At 40.5% G+C, this 26,240-nt stretch overlaps 1 protein-coding gene across 2 annotated transcripts in view; it reads left to right on the forward strand.

Moving 5' to 3' along the window:
* Positions 1–26,240, forward strand: part of LOC126402875 (nucleolar protein 4-like) — a 245,629-nt gene that overhangs the window by 200,370 nt on the left and 19,019 nt on the right. For both annotated transcript variants that reach the window (XM_050065193.1, XM_050065194.1), the window contains 3 exons: positions 19,944–20,416; positions 21,949–22,140; positions 23,365–23,553. In XM_050065193.1, the coding sequence (XP_049921150.1) occupies positions 19,944–20,416; positions 21,949–22,140; positions 23,365–23,553 (854 nt within the window). The remainder of the gene's footprint in view (positions 1–19,943; positions 20,417–21,948; positions 22,141–23,364; positions 23,554–26,240) is intronic.

The following is a 26,240-nucleotide window of genomic DNA, read 5'->3' on the forward strand; positions in this document are numbered from 1 at the left end:
CTGCCTCTCCTCCTCCTCCTCCTCCTCCTCCTCCTCCTCCTCTTCCTCCTCCTCCTCTGCAGTCCACTCAACAACGCCCGGCCTGCTAATGACACTGAAATCGATTCAGTGCTCTTAATAGCTGACAGATAATTGTAGAAATGTAAAAAGCACCACAGTTATGTTTTTTTTCCTTTTCGGTAGCAGGCAAGGCCATTTGGTGAGTTGTTTTGTGTGTGTATGTGTGTGTGTATGTGTGTGTTTGCGTCCTTGTGTCTCCATCCTGCAGTGAAGCGACTGATCTTCACAAACTCTCTGCAGTTAAATACAAAACCAGCAGTTTTGTAAAATAAATCCTGTTTTCTTCAGATAACGGGAAACATTTTCTTTCTGATATGACGAAGAAAAAGACAACTTCTAAGAGATGATGAATGTATTTGAGAGGTATTCACAAAGATTGTTGCTTTCAGACACCAGCAATCATGCGTCAGATTCAGTGAACAATTGATAAGTCCTCACTGTGAATTAAAAGATGCAGGCGGCTTTATTTTGCTAGTAGACCAAAGGTTTGTGAGGGTAGTCAGTGTTCGGGCGTACACTGCTTACATTGCTTGCCCACCACCCCCATTGTTTCTTTTCCCCTCTTACTTTTTTTTTTTTTAGAGCTAAGAATCGTAGCTCAGAGTAGCAGTAATCAGATTGAACTTCTAACGTGATGAAAGAGTTAACCAACAAGACGAAGGTGAAGGATTTGGTGTCATAGAGAAGGAACAAAAGCGCCTGTTTGGCCATATTTCAGATTCATCCGCAGTGCTCGCAGGGAACCTAATAACGTTAATGAGGAAACAGGAGTCGGTTACATCGCTAAGAAGTTGGAGGTGTGCAGCTGTCGCCTGCAGCTCTTCATCTAACGCCCAGGCTACACTGCCTGCATGAACAGCATGCGTGTTACATTACCTCTTTTTCTTTTCGGCACATACATCAACAGGTAAGAGTAGCCACACTGCCTGCATGAGTAGTGTGACTCAGGCATGGCTCGGCTGCGGAATGGAGATTCAGAGTCTCGCCTGTTTTATTTTTAACTTAACATTTCCTGTTTCTGTTAAAAAAAATTGCTATTTGACAGCGTTCCTGTGGACAGAATCTCTTGACTTGTTAACACAAATTTTTATTTTTTTTTACTGTGAAATACTTGCAGGATCATGTTGCTGACACAACAGTCCCTTGCACGGCTCCATAAATTAGTGGAATAGCGGCTTTTAATTGTGAAAATACGGTACTCATAGCAGCAGGCAGCTGTGCAGCAGCACCAAAGCAGCAACACTGTCTGTGTGGACACTGCATGTGTGCAAGCCGCAGCAGTTCGGCGAGGTCGCTGTCACACATTGCTTACACAGGTAGTGTATCCAGGGTGTAACAGCTTACTGTGGCTGCTCTTGACTGTTCACACTGTAGATGCATTCTGGTTTTATGATAGCGGTAGTGGTAATCTCACTGACAAAGCAGCAAAAAGCACGCACATCCACGAACACAATTGTGCAGGTGCTGAGCTCAATCTCACTGACAAACACATTTCATATCCTGTGATCATGTCATGAATAACAGTCAACTCCTGTTTTGCCAGTTAAATTCTTGACATGTGAAGTTGCAGGAGTAGGAAATGTTTGCATCAGCAGTAACTTAACACAGCACTCTGCAGATATTGAGCTTCACTGATGCCTTTTTTGTAAGATGTCTGCTGTAATTAGTGACACTGGTGTTGCCCTACTCGTCAGAAGGAACATCTCTTCACCCTGGCATGTTTTTAATTATTGTAACTGTGTTTTTGTTGTTTTGTTTCAGTGCACTTTGTGAAGCGCTTTGTAGCTTTGTCTAGATAAGTGCTATACAAATAAAGTTATTATTATCTCTAATAGACCACCACAGTCCTCTCAGTGTGACAGTCACTGCAGTACGAGGCAGACAATTTAGCTAAATACAGTCTAGTTCAGACAGTTTGAGTCCGTCACTGCTCTGATGTGACGTACTCTCCTGCCTGCAACATGTATTCAACACACCATTTTCATCATGGCTGTCATTGCTCTGGTCACTCCTTCGCTGCAATGCCTGCTGCCACACCACTCAGCTGAAACCTTTGCTGTTACTTGCTGCTGTTCATATGATATTTTGAATAACCTGGAATATTCCTCAATAACACTAATGTGGCTAATTATTGCAATTAGCACAGCGGCTTAAACAAAAAAAAGTGTGATATTACTGTCTGCTTCTTCCATTTTCGTCTTGGGTAGAAATGTCTGGGCAGAATTTCTTCATATCTGAATCAAAGGTGTCTAAGGACTGTGCAGATTTTAAAGCCCACTGAGGCAGATTTGTAATATGTGATCTTGGGCTATTTAATAAAACTGATACTTGACTTGACTGTCATATTCAACGATCTGCTGGGAAGAATCCCTGAAAGAAGACAGAAAAACTCAAGAGCCAATATTTTTTTTGTGGTTCAGTTCAAGGTGACATTTAAAACATAATTCACTCTTAAATTTGGCTTTCTGAGAGCTGACGCCCTGTGTGACCTTTTCAATACACAGTCAATTAAAAAACCTCCAACTTCAGCTGAATGTGAAGAGTAATTTCTGTGAATACTTAATTTCTCACTAGTGTCACACTTGTCAGTTAAAAGCATAAAACCTTAAATAGATTATTTTCCAGTGCAGTAATGTTCTCAGAGAAAGATTGATTTGAAACACTTTTCACTCTAAAGACTCCAGGTTCATCCAGGACACAAGAATCGGTATAGTGCTCTGCTGCTGCTGCCTGACGAAGGTCAGGGCGATCTGTTCTCCCAGGGGTCATTTGTGTGCCCTATACCATGAGACCATGTGACTGCATGACGCACAGATCACATACAAACACCCACATGAACACACATGCACAGAGCGAAGAGCAGGATCATATAATGCAGTCTGTGTGACAGACGCAGAATCAGACAAACCTCTCTATTCACTGGCACAATGTGAGCACACACAAACACACACAAGGTCATGTTGTGTCTTTAGCACAACGACTTTTAGATAATAACTCATGATGCAACTGAACATAAAGCTAGTGTATGAAATGTTCGCTATAGGCGACCCGCTGCTATTGAGTCAAACAGGGTCTGTGTCCTTGAGTTATTATTTCAAAGATTTAAAAGGGTCTCGTGCTGATCAGGAACATATTTATAGCCATGCTTCTTTGGTTGGCTTGAGGGAGAGGATAAAGGAAGTGTGCAGAAGTGAAGAGGAAAAGTTTGAGTGTAAAAAGAAGTGAGATAGAGAAAGACGTAAGAGAGTTGTAGGGGGAAGACTGGAGCAAATGGAGAGCTGTGGCACAGGAGAGCAGAACTGACATGAAGAAAAATAAATGGAGAGGCTGAGAGGACGAGGAGGAGGCAGAGTTTATTTCCACCTCACCAGGGAGTGTGTTTGCCAGTGTAAGCGGGGGTACGCCCCCCCTGGGCTACTGTTTACACAGCCACTGCATTAAAGAAACAATCTGCTTAATTAATGCCGGGTTTTTAATCTGCCCTATTTAAATCAATGCACAAGTGCCCCCATCACTACAATACAGACATTGATTTGTTGCATTCTCCCCGTGTGTACGGCTGAAATGCAAAATATCTTGTGACGATTATTAAATCATATTGATTGAAACGTGCTCCTTTGCTCCCGTTCAGCTCTGTGCTCAGGTGATATATGTCTCATTTTTTAATTAAAGGGCCGTTGCTCTCAAGTTCACAAAGACGTATATCTTCTGTCTAATTAAAAATGACTGCAAGTTGACTCAACATGTGCCTTTTGGTGGACGCTTTGCTCCGAAGGGCCTCACAGTATCGTCAGCCGGTGCCTCCTGTGTGAAATGAACCGCCAGCTCTGACAGTATCGAGTCCTGAGCTCCACAGAAACAACCACGTGGTTTATCACATTTTCTCTCACATGATCCATACTGTCATATCTGCTGTAATTGGTATTTGTGCCAAAGCAGTTTATTCATTGATCTTGCTTTAAATGCTTTAAATAAATCACCACGTGTTTGATGTTACTTAATTGCCTTTTACAACGTCAGTCTGTGCTATGAATCGACAAAGAAAGAGAGCTACATAGTGGATGAATGTTTGCACTTTTTCCACCATTGTTTGCAATTAAAATCCTGCTGGATGTTCTGTGTAACTTGGATCTTCTTCTGCCTGAGCTAAACGTGTCCAAAAAATACTACATGGAACATCAAGAGCAGTGTTGCCAGACCCCGTGAGAGGAACAAGCATCCAGGTCTATGGAAACATAACCATGAGCAACCATTTGAAAAATACTGTAACTTCTTTTCTTTGTGACTCTAAAGAAATGAAACAAAACCAAGTGGAAAAACAGCAAATGAGGAATGAATGAAAATGAAAGTAAAGACACTGCATGTAACAAATTGGTCAACTAATTATATATGACGTATCTATTTATGTTTATCAGTGCTGGCATGTTGAAGAAGATCTGCATTAAGTGCACATATGTCACTCTAACAGAATCTGCACACTGTCTTTAAATCGCCCCCCACATGATTAAATCTAGTCTTTTAATCCACTCTCTATCTCCCCTTCTTTATTGTATTCTTGTCCATATTTCGCTCACTTAGTCCCTGGCATTGTTAGTGAAGTAGCTAAAGAAACTGTCACTCACTGTATGAGGAGAGGGGTGGAGGGAGTGGGGTTGTGGATGGATCCTCCTGCAACAGGACCAACTAGACAGGTATAGTGGAGAGAGACACGGGGCATATAGGGAGCAAGGCCAAATAAGTAACTTCACTTTCCCATCCTCCCGAACACCTTGAGGTATTTTCAATAAATTTGGCACAAACGTCCACTTGCACTTAACTATTAACTGATTAGGTTTTGGTAATCAAAGGTAAAGGTCAAGGTCTTTGTGACATGTTCTGTCTCATTTTCATAAATATGATATCTTAGGAACACCGTGGGAGAATTTCTTCAAATTTGGCACAAATGTCCATTTGCACTTAACTATTAACTGATTAGGATTTGCTAGTCAAAGGTAAAGGTCAAGATCTTTGTGACCTCTTCTGTCTCATTTTCGTAAACGTGATATCTTAGGAACACCTTGAGACAAATTCTTATTTGGCACAAACGTCCACTTGGACTCAACGATGAACTGATTACATTCTGGTGGTTAGAGGTCAAGCTCTCAACTCAAGAATTCATGACACAAGCTTCACACAAATGTCCAATAGAATATAATTAGAAAGTGATGACATTTTATATCCAAAAAGTCAAAGGTCAACTTCACTTTCCCATCCTCCCGAACACCTTGAGGTATTTTCAACAAATTTGGCACAAACGTCCACTTGCACTTAACTATTAACTGATTAGGTTTTGGTCATCAAAGGTAAAGGTCTTTGTGACCTGTTCTGCCTCATTTTTGTGAACATGATATCTTAGGAATACCTTGAGGTATTTTCAACAAATTTGGCACAAACGTCCACTTGCACTTAACTATTAACTGATTAGGTTTTGGTAACCAAAGGTAAAGGTCAAGGTCTTTGTGACCTGTTCTGTCTCATTTTCGTAAACGTGATATCTTAGGAACACCTTGAGGTATTTTCCTCAAATTTGGCACAAACGTCCACTTGCACTTAACTATTAACTGAATAGGATTTGGTAGTCAAAGGTAGAGGTCAAGGTCTTTGTGACCTCTTCTGTCTCATTTTCGTAAACATGATATCTTAGGAACACCTTGAGACAAATTCTTCTTATTTGGCGCAAAAGTCCACTTGGACTCAACAATGAACTGATTAGATTAGATTTTGGTGGTTGGAGGTCAAGCTCTCAACTCAAGAATTCATGACACAAGCTTCACACAAATTTCCAATAGAATATAATGATAAAGTGATGACATTTTATATTCAGAAAGTCAAAGGTCAACTTCACTGTGACATCATAATGTTATACCAAAACACCTTTCCGGCCATTATGCAGCGTCATATCTCAGGAACAGAAGGGGAGACATTTGGTCAGATACTGAACTGGTGACACTCATCTTGGGTGTCCATCTTGAAACTGTGCTGATTGTGTAGATCTTCTGTAATGCTTGGGGACGATGTGTGTGAAGCATCAATGTTTTAGACTACGTAGCTTCTTTGCAGCAGCATCCATACTTGAAGCACCATCTATTGTCATAGCTACGTGGACATAGCTGGACAAGCATGGATGTAAACTGTAACTGCAGCTTCATTGGTTCGCGGAGGCATACAAGCATGAGGCAGTATGCAGACACATAAAACAGAAAAGCATGCCGTGTAATAGGATACATATGATGGACAAGCAGTAGTCCAGTGGAATGTTGACTGGGTGGTGACACAGACTGTTACTGTAGGTGTGCAGGTTTAAAGCCTCTAAATGACAAACTGTGCCTGTTATTTGTCTTCCTGTTCTTCTGGTTTTCTGCTCTCTGAACTCTCCAGAGAAACGGGCTGATGTATGCAAGTCTGAAAACAAATAATCATTAAGACAACTACGTGACCTTGAATTTATTTCCCTTTATTACTTACAGCTTTTGGTTTTACATGAAGCTGCACTGCACAAAATTTATACCATTTAGATCAGAATTGTCAGCTGACGGTGTGATTAAGAAGAGAATCCCATTACCAGTAATAGAGATGCTGCCAGTTCAGAACAAAGTAGATTCGGGGAAAAAACCTGAATCTGATCACATTAGTAGAAGAGACTGAGCTCAACATCCAGAGTGACAGTTTGACTTTGAAACAGCTTCTTTTGACACATTTTTGTACAGCTCCCTGTGCATCTCCTCATCCTCTTGTTCACATAATGAACTAAGAGGCAGCAGGCTGATGCTTTTTGTACCTTCTCAACCTTGGTGTGTTTTTTCAGCCTTTATGTGAGTGACAAAGCAGAGAGTGGAGTCAATTTAAAAGGCTGAGACGAGTGTGATTTAGTGTGTGAAAGGCCCTGCGCACATTTCCCCCTCTGCGCCTCTTCTAACTAACAGCTTGACAGTTAATACGACAGTTTGCAAGCCGTAAACACAGAAACCTACAACATGTAGAAATACGCAGAGACACACCTGTTCAATAACTTATACACACACATTGATGGAGATGTGTGTTGCCAGGTTAGCTGATGCAGCATCTTCCTCCTCCTCCCAGTGGACTGTGGGTTGAACAGTGATTGACTGTCAAAGTCTTGGTCCACTTGTCCTGCTTCTCTCTGGAGACACATAGGCTTTTAGCTCTATGTGTGTGTGTGTGTGTGTGTGTGTGTGTGTGTGTGTCCTTGACGAAGGAGGACATTTGACCTCTTAAACACACCTGGTGCCCCTTAGGCTGCAGGGAAACACTAAACACTGCCATGCATCACAGTCACTGCAGTCCTGCACCCAGAGACTGAACATGAGGGAGTGAATGAGGAGGGTGACAAGGAGGTGAAGAAGGACAAGGATAAATATGATGGATAAAGAAACAGGAAAAGATACGGGGGGAGAAGGGGAAGGATGGCAGCCCAATAGCCATAAAATAATGTTGGCACTATACGTTTCTGCAAACCACAGATACTTTATATTTATACATTATTATGAAGCAGATATGTTGAAAATGTATGTGTCATTACTCTTTAACAAGGCTGTGGTTAATGTGTTTACGTTTAGGCTCAAAAACCACTTGGTCATGGTGAGGAAGAGATCATGTTTTGGCTTAGAATACCTGGTTTGGTGGCACAATCCCAGCAGGAAACATGATGACGCATGGGCGATAAAACAATAACAATAGTTATCTTGATATAATTTTCCTCTATTGAGATAAAATAAATGTTCGATAAATCCTCCATATAATGAACTCATCAACTCATCTAATGCAAATTGTAAGTTAGCAAGTTAGCGTGACCGACAATTTGCCAATTTATTAGAATGATATGACATAACGTGACTTGATTTAACCTACATTTCCTCGTTCGTAAACATTTTTTCTGCCTCAGTCACATCAGATAGATTTTCACTGACAATAATTGATGCCACAATACCTCATCACATTATCAAAGTCCGTCTTTTGTTAATGTTTTGATTGAGAAAACGGCAGAAATTACATACTGTGGGTGTAAAACTTGGACGGAAGGCACTGATCACTTTTGAGATTTTTTTTCTGTTTCCATTGTCAGCTAAAACACAAAATTATTTAAACCCTCTGTACAAATATGTTTTCATACTGCTGATCCCAAAATAAGATTTCTTTGTCTATTTATTGTTTTATTTATTGACAATATTTTGATTACAATTGTTTAAGTCCATCTCAGATTTGTGAAATGTTCTGCTGTTCTGCTGTCGTCATGTTCTGACAGTAAAGAATCGTTTAAACCACGATTAACAGTCGGATTTAAAACTTGAAAGAAATAGTGATTTGACTTTTTTTTTTTAGAGCCGTGATTATTTTTATCAACTGTTTTAACATCAACAGTTTTTATGGTGATAACTTTTAGCCATGTCACCCAGCCCTACAATGACAGCTGCTTTTCATGGCATTAATCACACTGAAAAAACACAGACATTTGGTGGCTGGAGAGCTGCTGGACACACAGCGTTGACTCATTAAAACAGAACTGGTTTTGTTGTTTGTTGGTCTTGAACAGTGGTCTGTGTCTTGGCAGGCGTCTTGCCTCGGTGTCAGACCATCCAGCATCCCCTCCTCCTCCCAATGACAGAGTCAGCTCATATACTACGTCACTTTATAAACACTGATATGAAACATTTGAAACATACAAATGTAATGTATTTGTGGTTTGCAGAAACATACAACGCTAACATTTTCTTTTGCCGACTGGGCAGCTGGCAGCAGGTGAAGGACAGGTGGTCATGTAGGTAGACAGTGAAAGATCTCACTGGAGCCTCACTTCAGTGTGTCCTTGAGAAACGAACTCTGCTTTGTCTGTCATCAAGTGCTGAGTCATGAACAGTGAAGGTAAAGGCTTAAGAGGCTCTGCAGGTTTGAAAGTTTGCTCTGAAAAGTGTGTAGCTGGCTCCTTCATGGAGGACAGCAGAGTGTGTCAGGATGTCCATAGCAACTTTTTCCCAGACTTTATATAATACATAACTCAGTTATTGCTTCAAGAATAAACGACTAAAAATGGAACTTCTGTAAGAGCTTTGGAGCTATGAGGAGTAAGATGGAAGTAGCTATGTAGTGGAGAAACTGTGTATTTTAAACAACAATCTTTTTTTCAAAAATCTCAAATCCCATCATATCTACAGTGGATATGATTACGTTATTAATTTACAAATATTAAGGAAATTAATTACCGTTTTAAGTGATTGTTAGAAAGAAATCATGAACATTACCAGGTTCCAGCTTCTCAAATGTGCAGCTTTCCTCTGTTTTATTTAAAGCAAACTAAATATTGGACATCTGAGTCAGACAAAGCGAGACATTTAGAAAATCTGTGGACCTTCTTTTTAATTTTCACATTTACAGACCAAACTATTAATTAAAATAAATTATTTTGCAGACTAATAATGCAAATAATGGTAAGTTGCAGCCCTAGAAATATCACATCAGAGAAATTTATCACAGCAGTGGCGACCGATATAAAGTGAGCTAGCTGGCAAGCTAGTAGCTACTTGGCTTTTCAGCTAAGTATGCTAAATTTGTGCATCAGATGTTGTTTCCAAGATTGATAATTTAATAATCATTAAGTTAACCCTGAATCTGAAATCTTTACTTTAGTTAATGTGACGCTCATTTCATGTCAGGATGTTTCCCAAGCTGAAAATGATCAAAACAAAAGTTTAGACAATCATTTAAGACAAATTTAGTTCTTTAAAACATAAAGTTTTCCAAGATTAAGCTGCTAAAGGATCCAGAGTGAACTGTTTTATGGAAATCACCTCGTCACTTTGAAGCATGAAAAGGCTGTCTAACTGAAATATGTCCCTGTGCTGATCACTCCCAGCACTCCCAGTACTGGTGTGCATGTAAACACATTAGTTAAAGTCTATATGTGAGCATCATGTAATGTGTAACTCTGTACAGAGCCGTATGCATGAATGAGTACATTGTGCAGCACTCTTGTGTGTGGCTGAATGAATCTGTTTTATTTGCGTCATAACTCTTGAACTTTGGTGTCATGACTCTCATGTGGAGAGACGGATTTAAGTGAACGATAATATTTCATGTGCTGTTTTACAGTCGTCTTTTTCAAGTGGTTAATCCTGACCGAGCACAGTTACTCTACTGAAGAGCAAATGTTTACTGTCATTGTCTGCTGCATTTAGAAAAGGTCACGCACAAACACAGGCTTACTGTACATACAGAGGATGTCCCTGACTGTATGATTTCATACAGGAGAGAGGGAGGAGGGCTGTTGTTTTGAGACGCAGGCTGAAGAGGAGAGGGAGAGGAGGAGGAGGAGGAGGGGGCAGGAGGTGATAAAAGCAGAAAGAAGGAGGGCAGAGAAGGGTATTAAACTTTTGTCTCCAAGATCAGATAAAAAGACGTGGAGGAGGATGTAGAATGCCAGAATCTGACTGTGACATTTTGGGATGGTCACTTTGTCATATTCAGGGGGTCACCAAGCCTTAAATTCATGCTGCATCTCAGCCAAAGAGACACGTCAGAGCACATGTTGAATCTTGTCCGATCGCTGCTTGCATTTTTTATCTAATTTCCATGACATGTAGAAGGACAAGAGGCAGACTTCCAGGATCAGGATTGCAAACAACCAACGCATCTGTATGTAGAATGCTGTAAACATCCTCAGACTATACAATATGGCCAAAAGTATGTGGACAACTGAATATTACCTTGTCCTGGTCAGGATGGTCCGGGATCAGACCCTCAGTGCAATAAGGATTGAATGCAGCTATCATTTGACTAGAGGCGTTTAGTCACTACAGTATTTGATATTGTGTTATTAAGGTACCAAGTAATGATACCCAACCCTTTAAAATCCAGCTAATCTGCTTCACCAGGACGGTACAGGTGTTTACAGCAGTCAGTCATATGTTTAGTTTGCACTTTTATCAGAATTGACTCAACCATGTAGATACATCCCCAAAGAATCATGCAAGTACATGAACTTTTTCCAATATCTGAACTGCTTCAGGAGCTCCATTTAGAAACACTAAGAGATGGAGAAAGTCACTTCAGTGGCCTCAAAATTACACTAAAGTATATGGATAGCAGTCTTCCACAAGGATACACAGGATAAAAGATCCAACTGTGCTTTTCCTTCCCAACACCCCACTTCTGTTAAATCATACCGCTGTCTGTCTTGCTCATATCATAAGGTGTGATCCTGGCAGAATAGGGGAGAGCACACAAGACAGAGAGGCAGGGCACAGTGCCACGGGGAATAGAGATCGAGGACGAGCATCTTGTGTGTGTCTGAAAGAGAGAATATGAAAAAGAAACAAGAGGGACGCTCCCGGTTTGGCAGGCGTGGACAGAGAGAAGAGACAAATGCAAAGAATGGACAGAAGCGGAGGAGGAGGGCAGAGATCCCTCACTGTACAGTCATGGAGAGATGCAGAGGCAGTGACGGTGGTCCTGCTGCTGAGGGGGGATTTGTGTCAAGGCAGCAGGAATTAGGTTGGCCTTCGCCTCTACGCATGAATACTCCTTACACACTCATAAATACACTCTGCCATGCTTTCCTACCTCCAGGTCCCAGGGCTTCCCTCGCGCTCACTCCCTCTCGTTTCCCTCTTTTATTCTTCCTTCATGCCCAATTATTACATTCATGCTTTATTAACACAAACACAATTACAGTACAGTGTGGCCAAATCAATGTTTAACATGTCAGACAACACATGTTTTGCGCATCACAACACTCACACTCTACACGAGGCAATCCAACAAACAAATATCTGATAACCTGAGATATACTTTAACAATTTAATATTAATAACGAGAGTCAAAGATGATGCAATAAAAATCTAAAAACCTCTCCCACGTGCCTGTCCCTTCGACTCAATCTCTCGCCGCACGCCCCCCTCCCATCCCCCATTTCAATCCTCCCTCATCCTCTCCTCTCTCCCCTCTCTCTCCTCCTCCTGCTGCCCCCACCCCCGAGCCATGACCCTCTCCTCCGCCTCCTCCTCCCACCCCCCTCCTGACCTCTTTCCTTCTGCCTGGCTGTGCTTCCCTCGACAGTGTATCGCCCTCTCCCTCTTTACCCCGGTGCCTCTCCACCCATCTCTCCCTCTCTCCATGCAGCGGTTTGGGCTCCACCCCTCCCTCCCTCCCTCCCCCCATTGAACGAATGACACAGTCGATACCATCCTCAGCCCCCTCTCTCTTTCCCTTTCTATGCATCACTTTCTTTCCCTTACAGTCCAGCTCCAGCATTTTTTTTTCTGGTGCTGTTGACTCATTCAAATTACCTCCTCTTCCTCTTCTGCTTTTTTCCTCTCTTTCTCCTCAACTGGAGCCGCTCTCTGTTTCCATTTCAATTCATTCATTCAATCTCTCTGCTCTGTCTCATTCACTTTCTCCCCTATGTTCATCAGTCGAAATGTTTCCATCTGTTTGTACGTTTGTGACGCTGGTAATGCTGTGCTGCATAAATGAGCAGCTCTGATTAAATTGGAAGTTGTTCGAAAGCTGATGTTTAAACTGTGAAAAAATGTCTGTGTATTTTTCTCCGTCCTTCCTCTCTGTGTCTTTGCAGAGGTAGAGCTTCACTGTGTGTGTGTGTGTGTGTGTGTGTGTGTGTATACAGACCAGTGGTCTGTTCAGAACGATAAAACCTAACAGTCAGGCGGACAGGCATCCATCCTGCCTGCCAGCCTGCTTGGCACACGCCATTTATTCCACAATCACTTATTTAGTAGCCTGTCTGTCTGAAAAGAGATACAAATGGAGATGGAGAGAAAACAATGTTGAACCTGCTTTGGTGATAAATACTGAAGCATTTAACACCAGTTAAATCCCTTCTCTTTAGTGTTTCGTGAGAGTAGAGTCCATTTAAGGCTTTAATTGGCAACAGTTTATGAAATCACGATAGATCTGTTGGTAGATGGAAAAGACTGATAGAAAGGTAGATGAGTGGCTCCCAACCTTTTAGCTGGTTAGTCTATCATCGCTGGTTGAATATGTCAGTGGATTAAGCCCAGGTGAGCCAGGGAATTATTATTTTTTTTAATGTTTTATTTGATTGTCTTTGAGACGGCTAAAGAAGTAGAATAATTCAGTAATTCACAAGAGAAAAAGAAGGCTTGGTAGGTATTGATCAAAATACCTAGGGCCAATCGGTATCTTAACTTCTCCATTCAGATGATATCTGCATTGGATTCATTTTGTACCCAGATGTAGAAAACATGACTATTTGTACGGTGTTGCTGGCAGCCAATGTTGCAAGCGTTCTTCTATTTAGTGCTACGTGTGATTTGCCCACTACTGCAACAGCTACAACCCATACAATCTAAGGTGTGGTGAAGTTTAGGGTGATGCATGTATGGAGTTGGCAGTTCAGTCTGCCAACATGCCACCAAAAGTAGCCAATGGATGTAGACACAACTGTGGTATCTGGTGACATTTTACGCAACTGAAAGCTTTCATTAACATGATGGGTACATGGTTTATGTTAGCTGGCATTTTGCTGGTATCACGTGTAGTTGTCAGGCAGAAATGGCCAAATGGGAAATATGCCAAATAATTAAATAATTCATTAATAGTATATTGAATAGCCCAGTGTTGTGTAATCTATGTGATATCTATACTATGCAGACCAGATTTTAAGATTTTAATCACAGATGGATCTTTTTATCCACCGTAGCAGTACAGAGTGCGTCCCCGCCTCTTCAGCACTATCATCCCATCGACAGCGGTCACGGTCCTCTTCTTTGCATGCTTTGTGTAGCTAGGTGACGGCATTACAGATGAAGTTCGTGAGGAAGACCATGTAGAGACTGGAGATACACTTCACTCCACCACGGTGAGCCAGACGGTTGATAGCAGGCTTGGTGATTTATTACGACACTTGCCACACTGAGTTTTTTCCTCCTTTGCCTCTGCTACTAATATTCTGATTAGTTACTCTATTTAATACACCACTTCTTCATTTGCTAATTTTCAGGTTATTTCATTTGAAGGCTGTTATATAGCTATTTAAAACATATGTCCAGTAGATGTTCTATATTGCTGGATTTTTGGAATATTAACAGTCGTATTGGTTGCCCCAAAAAAAAGTCTAGTGTAAACCCTGGGATAAGGAGTACAAATCAAAACAAAAAAGACACAAAAAGATCTGAAGCCCCGTCTCACAAACTCATCCATCCCTGTGACACATTCAGTGATTCAGTCTCTTATCTTGTCGTTGACATGTAAACATTGTCCATTTCTCCCATTTCTCTCGACGTCGCTCCTCTTCAGCTCTTATCCTGTGAGTTCCATATCATACATTTCATTCACATTTTTCAGCCATTCATCTGTCATGTGTTGGTGAGTTCTGCTTTGTACCATCTTTATGTGATGGCCTCTTTATAAACTGCCACAAGATTTTCAATAAATATCTGTCTTCTTTTAACACAGTTCCTCCTGTCATATTGTCAAAGTGGTCGACATGGGTATGAGCCATATTTATTGCCCCACATCTTCTCTATCATGGTTGTGCTATAGACAGATATTTGCTCTTAGTTTTGGGTGTAATAAAGGACTGACCATCTTGGGTATTTAATAGATGTTGGTATCATGTAGATATTGTTCTATATTTCGTTTAATGGTAAATTCCAATTATGGCTCTAATTTATTATGCATTATTTCTCTGACATAAAAGTCCTTCAGTTGCAAATATCTGAATGTGTCCTGGTTGTTTAATGTATAATTTACTTTCAGTTCCTGAAAATTCAAAGCGTTTCCATCTGTTATTATTGTGTACTGAATACTGTGTTATGCAACTTGGAATCCATTGTTTGAACCTTTGGTCAGGAGTACCTGGGATAAAATATTTGTCACTGGCTGTTCATTGAAGCAGCCTGAGTACTTTCTCTAATCTATATTTTCATACCAGGTTAAATCACAATTGTAACGTTAATTGAGTGACAGCATCGAGCTGCTGAAGTAAATCCTTTTTGAATCTCTGTCTCTGATGAAACTTTGAATTTCTTTTCCTTGTACATATTGCTCTGGATTTCTCCATTTTGCTTCATAGTCCTCAGCACACCAATAAATTACTGGTTTAATTTGTCAGGGTGTAAATCACTGGTTTCATCGCGATACGATATCATATAATTTCTTTGGACAATGATACAATATTTGCTGATATTACAAAGTCTGCCACGATACGATTTCAATACGATGCGATTCAGGAGATTGGGATTGCTGTAGTGTGAATACAGCAGGATGTGCTGCCCTTCCAGGCACGTAACATTACGTAGTATTTTATCTCATAACGGCATTGTTTCTGTACGACGTGCTTTGTCTGTTGACCCCTATTATTTCCACACTGCTGATTTATTCCTGAGTAAATACGATTATCCTCATCGTCGTTCTCTCGGCTGTTTGCCATCCGCATGCAGCTGTTTCATGGTGACACAGACTTTCAAAATACAAGTGTAGATCCTTAAGATGACGATATAGAGTTATGTTTTCACTTTGCATTGATGCTACTGGATTGTTGATTATTGAATCGATATGTCGATCCAGATTGATGGATCGTTACACCCTTACTAATTTGTGCTGCATGAAAATATTCCTCTCGGTTTGGCAGCACCATAACCCCCGTATGTTTCTTGGCCGTTGACCATTCCATATAAACCTTGACATAACTTTGTCCCAGGCTCAAAATTGTTTCTCAGGAATATCACTTGGTAGTGACTTTAATATGTAGAGGAGTTTTGGAGGTGTATTCATTTTATAGTGTGATAGAGTATTTCATGTTGTTGTATTGACACTTTTACTTACAGAAAGGATCTAGATATTTTTTCCATCACTGCCGACAAGGGAACTTCGGGTCTAGGTGGCAGTGTAGGTGATGGAGCAGGAGAGACGGAGCTAACTGCAAACTTTCAGTGAAATTATTCATTCATTGAAATCCATATATTGACTTACGCTGTGTCCACTGTAAAAAGGTGGCATTAATATTGGTGACGGGAGGAAGAGGATGTTGTCATGATTTAGATAAAGTGGGAGGAAGACGAGCTTGGTAATGAATATGATGATGATGAGGCGGTGGTGGTGTGTTGAGGTGGGGGAGGGGCGTCGGTCATAATGCAGGCTGTTGACTGTGTTATTGTCTGGTCAGGCTGCAGACTGCATGGGTTTAATCAAATAAACAGACACTGCTCCACTCGACCCGTAACAATAGCCTCCACAGCAGCTGCATGCAGTCTCGCTCTGTCTCTGAGGACTCACTGCATTTCACTCAGAACACAAAACCACAGCTCTGGAAACAACACAAGCTGAAACAACCATTTTTTGGCCACAGCGTTATCTTATTCACCCTCATTGTAATTGCTGGTGTCCAGGAAGGCGTCAACAGTCAGTGCGCAGCCCATGGCTTCAGAGTACTTTGATAATTTGAGGACTTATTATTTTCCTTTCACCAGCAGACAGTTTGGAGATTATTTCCTCGTGTCATGCTGTCGCAGTCCTGCTGGCTACAGGAAGACAGTAACTGTCTCACAATTTCATTCCAGCTGTGACACAGCTGTAGCTGAAATGAAGATATTTCCTGCTTTTTCTGCAAAATGATTCCTCACTTAAAAAATACTTAGCTGTATCAGAGCTGTACTGAATTGTGTAAAGCTTCGAAACTTTGAATTTTAAACCAACATTTGAATGCTGCACAGCTTTTTTTATGTTTATTCATGGAGTTTGCATGTTCTCCCTGTGTCAGCGTGGGTTTCCTCCAGGTGCTCCAGCTTCCTCCCACAGTCCAAAGACATGCAGGTTAATTGGTGACTCTAAATTGTCCGTAGGTGTGAATGTGAGTGTGAATGGTTGTCTGTCTCTATGTGTCATCCCTGTGATAGTCTGGTGACCTGTCCAGGGTGTACCGTGTCTCTGGACCAATGTCAGCTGGGATAGGCTCCAGCCCCTGCAACACTGAAGTTACAGAGAATGAATTAATAATGTTTAAATGTTGTATTTCTGCACAGTTGTGGATAAAGATTAGTTGTAGCTGCAATCTAACAGCACTAGAAATTACAATTATTCGTTAAGTGATTAGTTGATTTCATAGAAATTACTGGAAAAATACAAATTTAATCAGATGAATCACTTCAATTTTTTTGGGGTGATGATGTTATAAAATATGATGACAGACATTTGAAGCTTCACTGGAAAACCTCAACAGAAGCTTAAAATGTAAAACAAAATGACATGGTACAGCCCTAGGTTGTACACAATAAACTGAACTGTTCTGCAGCACATAATATCACCTCAAGCTGAGACTGAGTCAGAGGGGTGTTGAATGATGATTTGTGAGGCTGTAGTTTGTTGTGTATTCACAGTGGATTGCAGTATACTCTGAGGTGTAAATGATATTTTCTCCCCTTTAATACAAACCCAGGGAAATACAGCATAATGCAGTCCAACAGGAACGCACTGCGAAATAATATTTTTATGAACCATCACAGAGCAGAACAGAAGCAGAGGCAGTTAAAAAGAAACTCACACGGGTGAGGCTGCTGCATGAAGGAAGCCTGCCATCTGCTGGGCAGTAAAAATAACTGAACTCGTAGCTCAGTATACAGAGTATTTATGTGTGTATTCAGGACTCACACACACAACAGCAATTATGTGACATCTGTAATGTTAATGACTAAGTCACGCAGAGTAAGAGCTCTCTGTAATCAGTCTCTTTGTATGCTGTATTTATGCTGTCGTCACACCAGTGAGGTTCCATGAGTCACATGTACTTTATGCACCAACATACAAAAATTATGTATTAGTAATATATAAGTTGTTCCTCTCTTATGTTCATGTAATGTTAAAGTCAGCCAGTTGTTATGATCTAAAGGCGGCCTGAGGTGAGAGCAGAATCACAAGCTTCTTTGGGTGTCTTTGTGCTGATAAAAAGCCTCGAGGAAAAGAATGGAAACATGTCTTTTATTAGCAGGCAAACTTTGTTTATATAGTGAAACATAAATTACAAATATGACAAGAAAGTGTGAAACATAGGAGACAGAGAGGACAACATATAAAGCAAGTGTACAACCCACAAAGTATAAAATCACAGAAGACAAACAGAGCAAAAAACTGTTTTAAAAGGATGTAAGGACATATTCCAAGACTGGTAAATGATTATTTCTCCCGAATCACACAAAAAAACAAACAAAACACATTTTAACTCTGTGCAGATAGTTTTGGTTTCATGTGCATTGGTTTGGGGATATTTATTTCTTTAGTTGACTAATGCTGACTAACTAACTGTTCACTCTGAGGTTTGTGGATCATGCAGAGTAACAGATGCATAGTTTATGTAAGGCCAATTTTGCAGTATATCGAATTTTGAGCACTTGTTTCAGCAGCCACCCTGGAGTGAGACAAGATGCAAACAAGCCTCTGGTTATCAGGTCATATCAAGTAACATCGGAGTTCTCTATCCACACTTAAACTATTAAATATGCACGTCTGTCATGCAACAGACACCACATGGCTACTGTATACTTGCTATCTTCCTATGTTTGTGCTTTTCAGACAGAAACCACACATTTGATATTGCGATATTTACTTTACCAACAGCAAGTAGCCTAGCTTGTTTTTAGCGATGGTTGTTTAGCTTAATAGAAACGTTCAGCTCCCTGGCGATCTTCCTCCAGCTAGCTTCCACCTAATTTTGATTTTTGTGTGAAATAAGAAGATATCGTGTGCTAGTGTCTCATTGTAACTTAATGAATCAGCAGTTCCTTGTTCATAGCAAAGCTTTCAAAGTGAGCAACAGGAATAAATTGAAAGAGGGTGTCTATCTAAAGTTCAGCTCAAAACAGCAAAGCGTGTCATAGGCAGCCAATTAAGACACCTTAATCATCAACTTCAAAACCAAAAAGTTGTCATATTGGTGCAGTTCTCTCTTAGTTTTCTTGAGAGATTAACTCTGTCTTGTCTTGTCACCCCAAAAAACACATTAACTTTCTAGTAAACAAACACAGCATGCACAGCTCTGCCCCTCCCATCCTCACTAAAGTTCGATCTCCTTCATGTTGCTGTGCTCAGCTCACGGCCTGTCAAACACTAGTGGCTCCATTAGTCCGTTAATAAACAAACACATTGTCATGTTGCTTGTTGCTAATGCAATACAAGTTGGATTTAACGCTGTGACGCCATCAGCAAAGGTTGCTGATGTAGGCCACTTTTAAATCTGTCATATGTGTCATAATGAAACGTGTCATAATGACAAGCGCTGGTTCAGCCAGTTTACATTAAATCAAACATTTAGCTTGTGCACCAGGCTGAAACGGCAAAACGGGATGTCAAGTCAACTCTGCTCCCACTGCATTATGGTGTTGGCAGATGTCTGTGAGATTGATATGTGAGAATATGGGCACGTTACACTGAAACCTCACCTGTCTGTATGACTAAGTACCACAAGTTACTAAGAAGATGTGATTTTGTGTGTGTGATTTAGGTGGACTGAGCCTCAGGCCCTAGATGTCAATGTTGACAGATTTATTTGTGTATGTAGATTTATGTTTGACCCACAGAGCACACAGTCTGTTGTAGGTCTTTGTCCACATGTAATAATAAATATGAGCTGCAGCTTGTTTCTTCTCGTTGTCAGTGTGTCTGTAACTTCATCAGTTGTTAATGTGAGGAAGTCTCTTATCACATCCCACTGAACACAAGGCTTCAGCTGTGTGCTCATCTGCTGCTGGAAGCAGGGTGGGAAATAAACATCACAAACAAGAAGCAACAACAGTTTAGCAACAGAAAAATGTGTTTGTCAATCTGTGAAATTTAACCCCTCCCTCTCCGTCTCCTTTCAGAGGACTCATCATCAGAGAGCGGCAGTGGGAACGGCCTGCCTGCCCTGACCCCTCCCTCCTCCGCTGTAACGGACGGTGCCATCGTCAGGGAAACAGAGGTCGTCAATGGCAACGGTGGCCCCGCACCGCTGGACTTCAGCACGCCTACTTCCTCCTCCTCATCGTCCGAGGACCAGCAGCCGATGAACCTGAGTGACCCTCCCCCTCAGCGCCTGCCCCTGTCCACCTCACACCTGCCCGTCACTGTGTCGGCGGCGGCTGCGGCGCTGCTTGGCGCTCTGCACCCCAACGCGCCTGAGGAGCTCCGGAGGAAGTACCCACTGGCTGCCAAACCTCCCCTGGCTCCACACCCTGCCCTGCCTCTGCCACTGCCGCACACACATAATGCACACACTCCCAACACACACTCTCAGTCCCATACACACACCGCCGAGCTGCGATTGGACCGAGACAGCAGGGACTATGGGGGCAAGGTGAGACCACACATCAGACATACATGCTGTGCACACATTTACACACAAGTGATTGTTTGTTTGTGTTGTTAATCTGACATCATCAACCTTATTCAAGGACTGGAGTCCAACATGTACACTATAAACAGGCTGACACATTCAATCTTGCAGACAACTGAGTCTCTATTTCACCGAACCGACATGTCTGTGCACAATCTAAGTAAACCAGCACAGACATAATGACATGTACATTTCAAACAAGAAAGCTCCTGTTGAATAAGGTTCAAATCCGGGACGGTAATGCTACGAGGCAACATGCTAAAAAATTATTATGTTAAATATTTGCACTCAGTGGCTGATTAGCATCCAGGCCACAGTAACTCAGTTTAAAACCAGAACAAACCAGTTTAATACCAGTTTAAACTTAAATTGGTCACTCATTTTTATTATTCATTTATCTGTTGATTATCTTCTCACTGAAGCGTTTTACTCTATGAAACATTAAAAAACGTTGAAAATGACCACCCCACTTTCCCAGAGTCTAACTAACATGATGAGAAAAGCAGAAAATCGTCACATTAAAGAAGCTGGAACCAGAAAATATTAAAAAAGTGACTCAAAACGATGAATTGATAATCACAGTAGTTACTGATTAATAATCTGTAATTGTTGTACAGTGCTTTTCCAAACACAAATTAAGTTTTTACACTCTTAAAGGCTGATATTTCCTCCATGATGTCTGTTGAGTGTCTCAAGTACGGAAGCCCTGACAGGCAAGTGAGAAGAAAAATTGTGGTATTCCATTTTCTATTTCTGATTAAAAGTGTTTTCTCTCTTAAGCTGGTAAGTTAAAAGAAGTAGGTAGAAGAAGCTAGGATCATTTTTCTATGTTTGTCTTTGTAATACTCATTTCAGCCACAATACTCTGAAGTGCACCATTCCCTAATGCTCTACATATGACAAAAAGCATTCATGTTTTCTTCCAAGTGAGTTTAATTTTTCAATGTACTTCAAACACAAGACACATATATTGTGTGTTAGCATGTTACAGTATTTTATTTCGAGCTCACCTGGAAGAAAACATGAATGCTTTTAGTCCTGTTTAGAACATGAGGTAGTTTTGCACTTCAGCCTCTTGTGGGCAAAAAGAGTATTACAGCAAAAATAATTCACTTGCCAAAACCTTTTCACCTGTTTTCACAGATGATATTTTTTTAATGTAACAATTCTCCTGGCAAAACCTGTTTCACTTGTTCTTAAGTCATATAAACAGAAGAGAAAACAATTTAGATCAGATTTAGAATTTTTTTTTTCTCATTTGTCTCTCAGGGCTTCCGTACTCAATCAAAGACCTAAATGTCTGTGTTTAAAGGCCGCTTCATTGATAAGCTGTCAGATCCTAATGAAACTCTTAAGTAGTGTTTCATTAAGAACAAGTCACCTAGAACAATGAAACAGTGATGCTCATAAATGGTAAAAAAGAGACAATGCATAGATAAAGAGACCTAATTCTGGGCTCATGTAGTACTCATCATCATCATGTGTGTGTTCAGTCTCCCCAGTACAGTTCAGGTGGCAGCTACGACAGCATGAAGATGGACCTGGGTGCTGAGGACCTGACCACGGGGCGTCATGGCAGCCAGGTCGCCCCTGACGATGACGACGACGACCATGACGACCACGACGACAACGACAAGATCAACGACACAGAGGGAGTCGATCCCGAGAGACTAAAAGCCTTCAATGTAAGTCAGAGACAGTGTGTGTTGGATCTCACATGATGTCCCCGCTGGGATCAATAAGGTGTCTCCTTATATTCGTAAAGAAAAGATATTGAAGAGCAGACTGTCTGGTCCTCCATTAAAACCCGTCAGTCATTAATCACACACACTCACAGGCAGAAAAACACAAAAACCCACAAAATACACATGAAAGAACACACAGGACATACAGAAAGGGTGACTGTATATATTTTATTTTATATTAACAGTGGATCAAGTTACTACGTGTAATTGCTGAGGGCAATTGTAATTATAAAGGCTGATGAACCCACAGAAACTCTCAAGCTCTTATGGAGTCCTTTAGCCTCTCTGAGCTCCTTGTTTTGGTTTTTCACCACATTTACTGTTTGGTTCAGTCTCTCCACTCATCATTAACTCTGTTTCCAGCAGCAGGCAGCTGTTCTCAGCAAACAAGCTCTGATAAACCCTCTGTACACTTCCTGCCCAGCACCAAACAGCAGACACACACAGGTAGCAACTAAATGGTGATTAAAGCAAAACATCAAGCAGCTACAGAGTCAGATATATTTCTGAGGAGGCAAAACCAGAGCTATAAAGAGAGAGAATTCTGGACTTAGATTAATCAGCAGGACAGAAACACGACTCCAAATGAGTGGAAATGTTTTTATAGACGTGTAAATTTGTCCACCATCCTAATTTAGAAGGCTTTAGTATGTCAAAGATGTGTTTTGGTCAGTTTCCCTCTGTCTGTATGTGACCAAGAAAACTATTAGTGCCGCTTTAATGCACATACAGACACAGAGGTGGATGAAGTGTGTAGCAGTAACACAGTGTAGAAATACTTTGTTATGAGTTTTGCATTTACAGTACAAGTCTAAAAGTTTGGCAGTTTCTCACAAACCTCAAATTTGAGAAACACCAACAAGATCATCCAGTCATTTTGAGTTTTAATGACACTTAAACTATCATTCATACTTTTATTTCCTCATGATTGGACAACTGCAGTGGTCTTTTACCAAGAATGCATCAGAAATCAATTAAAAGACTCCAAATTGCTCAACATGCAGCAAAAAATTTCTAGCAATAATCAATAATAGAGAACACATTACTCCAAATTTAATGACTGCACGTTCATTTTAGGATTGATTTTAAGATTTACTTATTACTCCCCCCTCAGGGCCCCAGAGTATATATCTGTTCTCTAACAGCTGCGTTGTCTTCCTGCAGATGTTTGTGCGTCTGTTTGTGGACGAGAACTTGGATCGGATGGTTCCCATCTCCAAACAGCCCAAGGAGAAGATCCAGGCCATCATCGAGTCCTGCAGCAGACAGTTCCCAGAGTTCCAGGAACGCGCCCGCAAGCGCATCCGCACCTACCTCAAATCCTGCCGACGCATGAAGAAGAACGGCATGGAGGTACTGTACCCGTTTGTTTATTTGTGTATTTGTAAGCAAGATGTCTTAAACAACCCAGCCGCCAGAAAAAATGCTGGCATCGTACATTGCTGCAAACCGATATGTTACATTTTTATATGATTATGTAGCCGATACATTGAAACATTATATTTCCCAAATATTTTTATTGAAAATGAATACCATACTTCAGGTGTATACAATTTTCATTTTTAAAATATTTACATATATGCATATACATATACATACATATGAAAACAAGAACAAATAAAAAAGCATCAAATCAAAATAAAAAACTGCCTGCACTGTTGACGGGAAAACACTCACTTTTCCCCAAATTTAATTTACAACCTGAAGGAACTGAAATTCTCCAGAATATTTAAAACAGCAGGAATAGAAGCAGTGGGATCAGTTACATACAATAACAAATCATCAGCATATAATGATAATTTGTATTCCACTCCATTTCATATGATACCTCTATAAACTTTATGTTTCTTTACGTTTCAACAACGCCACAGTTAACATGTGGTTAGGTTAAGGCACAAAAACTACTTGGTTATGGTCAGGAAAAGATCACGATTTGGCTTAAAATACTTCTGGAGGCACAATCCTGGCAGGAAACACAGCGACAGGTCACTGACACGTGGTCTCAAACAGTGGTCTGCAGCTTGACAGGCATCTCACCTAGTTGCCACGCCATCCTTCATCTCCTCCTCCTCCTCCTCCTGATGAAAAAGTCAGCTCATATACTACATCTCGGTATAAACGTTACTATGATATGAATGTGAAGTAATAATATCACATATTCTTGGTTTTTCAGAAACATACAATGCCAACATTTCCGTCTGGCATCTTGGCTGTCTTAATAGACAACTCCATATTTTCTGTTAGCAAAGTCGGGCTGCAACTAACAATTATTTTGTTATCAGATATTCAGATGATTATTTTCTCTATTAATGAGTTCTCCATTAAATGTCAGATTATAGAAGAATATGCACATTATATTTCCCAGGTATTGTTTTGTTTTGTCCAACCAACAGTCCAAAACTGAACTAGAATCAGTTTAGAATTATACAAAACAAAAAAGCAGCAAAATGCTGGAACTAGAGAATGGAGAGAGAATGGAGCCAGAGATCAATAATCACAATATTTGCTATGCAGGATTGTGGTTACTGTTTGTAAAGACGCTCGCCAGTGAAAGTGAAAGTAAAAGCCAACCTCAGAGTCATTATCGTTTGGCATTTCACCTCACTGTAATAGCATTTTTTGGCCCTGTGTCTCTTGGATACGTGCTGCTTACAGTCTGGCACCTGCTTGCTACCTTTTTATGAAGTCCCGACCTCATGTTGTGGAGGTACACACCCGTAAACACCCAGAACACAGTCAGTAAGAAGAAAATTAGAAGAAACAGGCAGAGAGCAGAGTCTCTGCAGAAAAATGCACCACCACACATTTTTCAGGGGTCATAAGTGATGACTGGGAGGGATTACTTCTATACCAGGTTATTTTATTTTTATTAATAAGATCCTGCACCCTATATCTTGAAAGTAACACATTAAAAGGACTACAGTAACAATATAATAATAGTAGTAACAGCGGTAGTAGTATAAGTATTTGTATCAGATGGCTGTAGTTACTAAAAATCTAACGTGAATATTTCTAATTTGCAGCAGTGACATATTATCCTTTTGTTGTTCAGCTCTTTTTATTGGGGTTTTTAAAGTTAAACAAACAGCAGCAGTAGTATAAAAGTGAAAACTGAATTTCTGATACAAAAATACAGAAAATATTCAACAAGTCAAAAATCAAAAATACTCTAAAGGGTGAGTTGTCGTGCATGTATAGAAAAAGGCACAAGTAGAGCAAACACGTTTGCAAAATATAGTTTTTACAGATAAAATGTATCGTTCTAGCTATTGTTTTTTTAGTGTATATAAAACAATAAAGAATAAGATAAAAATAAAAAAAGGGGAGACTGGGAAGATATAAGGATGTGATTGACCATGTTTTTTTTAAACTAGGCTAGTTAGGCAGATGTGGTAGAATTTGTTTTCAAACCCTCTCCATGAGAATTTAATCTTTTCCAAAATGCAGTTGGTTTTTATCCTTTTCATGCTTGTTCCAACATGACTTAAATGCAGCATTAGACAGTTGTTTTAATTCAGTCGGAGCTGCACAGACGAGTCACAGTGTGATCAGCTCTGTGCTGCAGACATGATACCTGCTCTCAGAAAGCTTTTAGACCGACAGACATATAATTCCCTTTTCACTCTGCAGATATTTCAGCAGTGGCATTAACTGCGTCAGCCTCATCTGCATCCTAAGTGTAGATATGACACATATTAAACGTGTTCTTCAAGGTAATGTGACTAAATCAGAATCTCTCGCCAGCTTTTTCCTCCTCAGACTCAAATTTTAGTTCTGAGTTTTCAGTTGTTATTTACATGTGTAGAACAAGTTATGTGACCAATAAAATCAATGGGAAAAAATGGGTTTGCAAATAAATAAATAAATGAATGAATAGTGTAGCTTGTTGAGGTAGTGTGAGTCATCTGTGGTTCAGCCAACGATCTTGAACATCCAGTTATGTTCTGATGTTCTCTTTTTATTGTACAGTTTATATAAGTGGAGTGTGGTTGATCAGCAACATGTTCAGAGCAGAGCCCATAATGCAGCACTGGCCTTGC

The sequence above is a fragment of the Epinephelus moara genome, chromosome 16, assembly GCF_006386435.1.
Source record: "Epinephelus moara isolate mb chromosome 16, YSFRI_EMoa_1.0, whole genome shotgun sequence".
NCBI lineage: Eukaryota > Metazoa > Chordata > Actinopteri > Perciformes > Serranidae > Epinephelus > Epinephelus moara.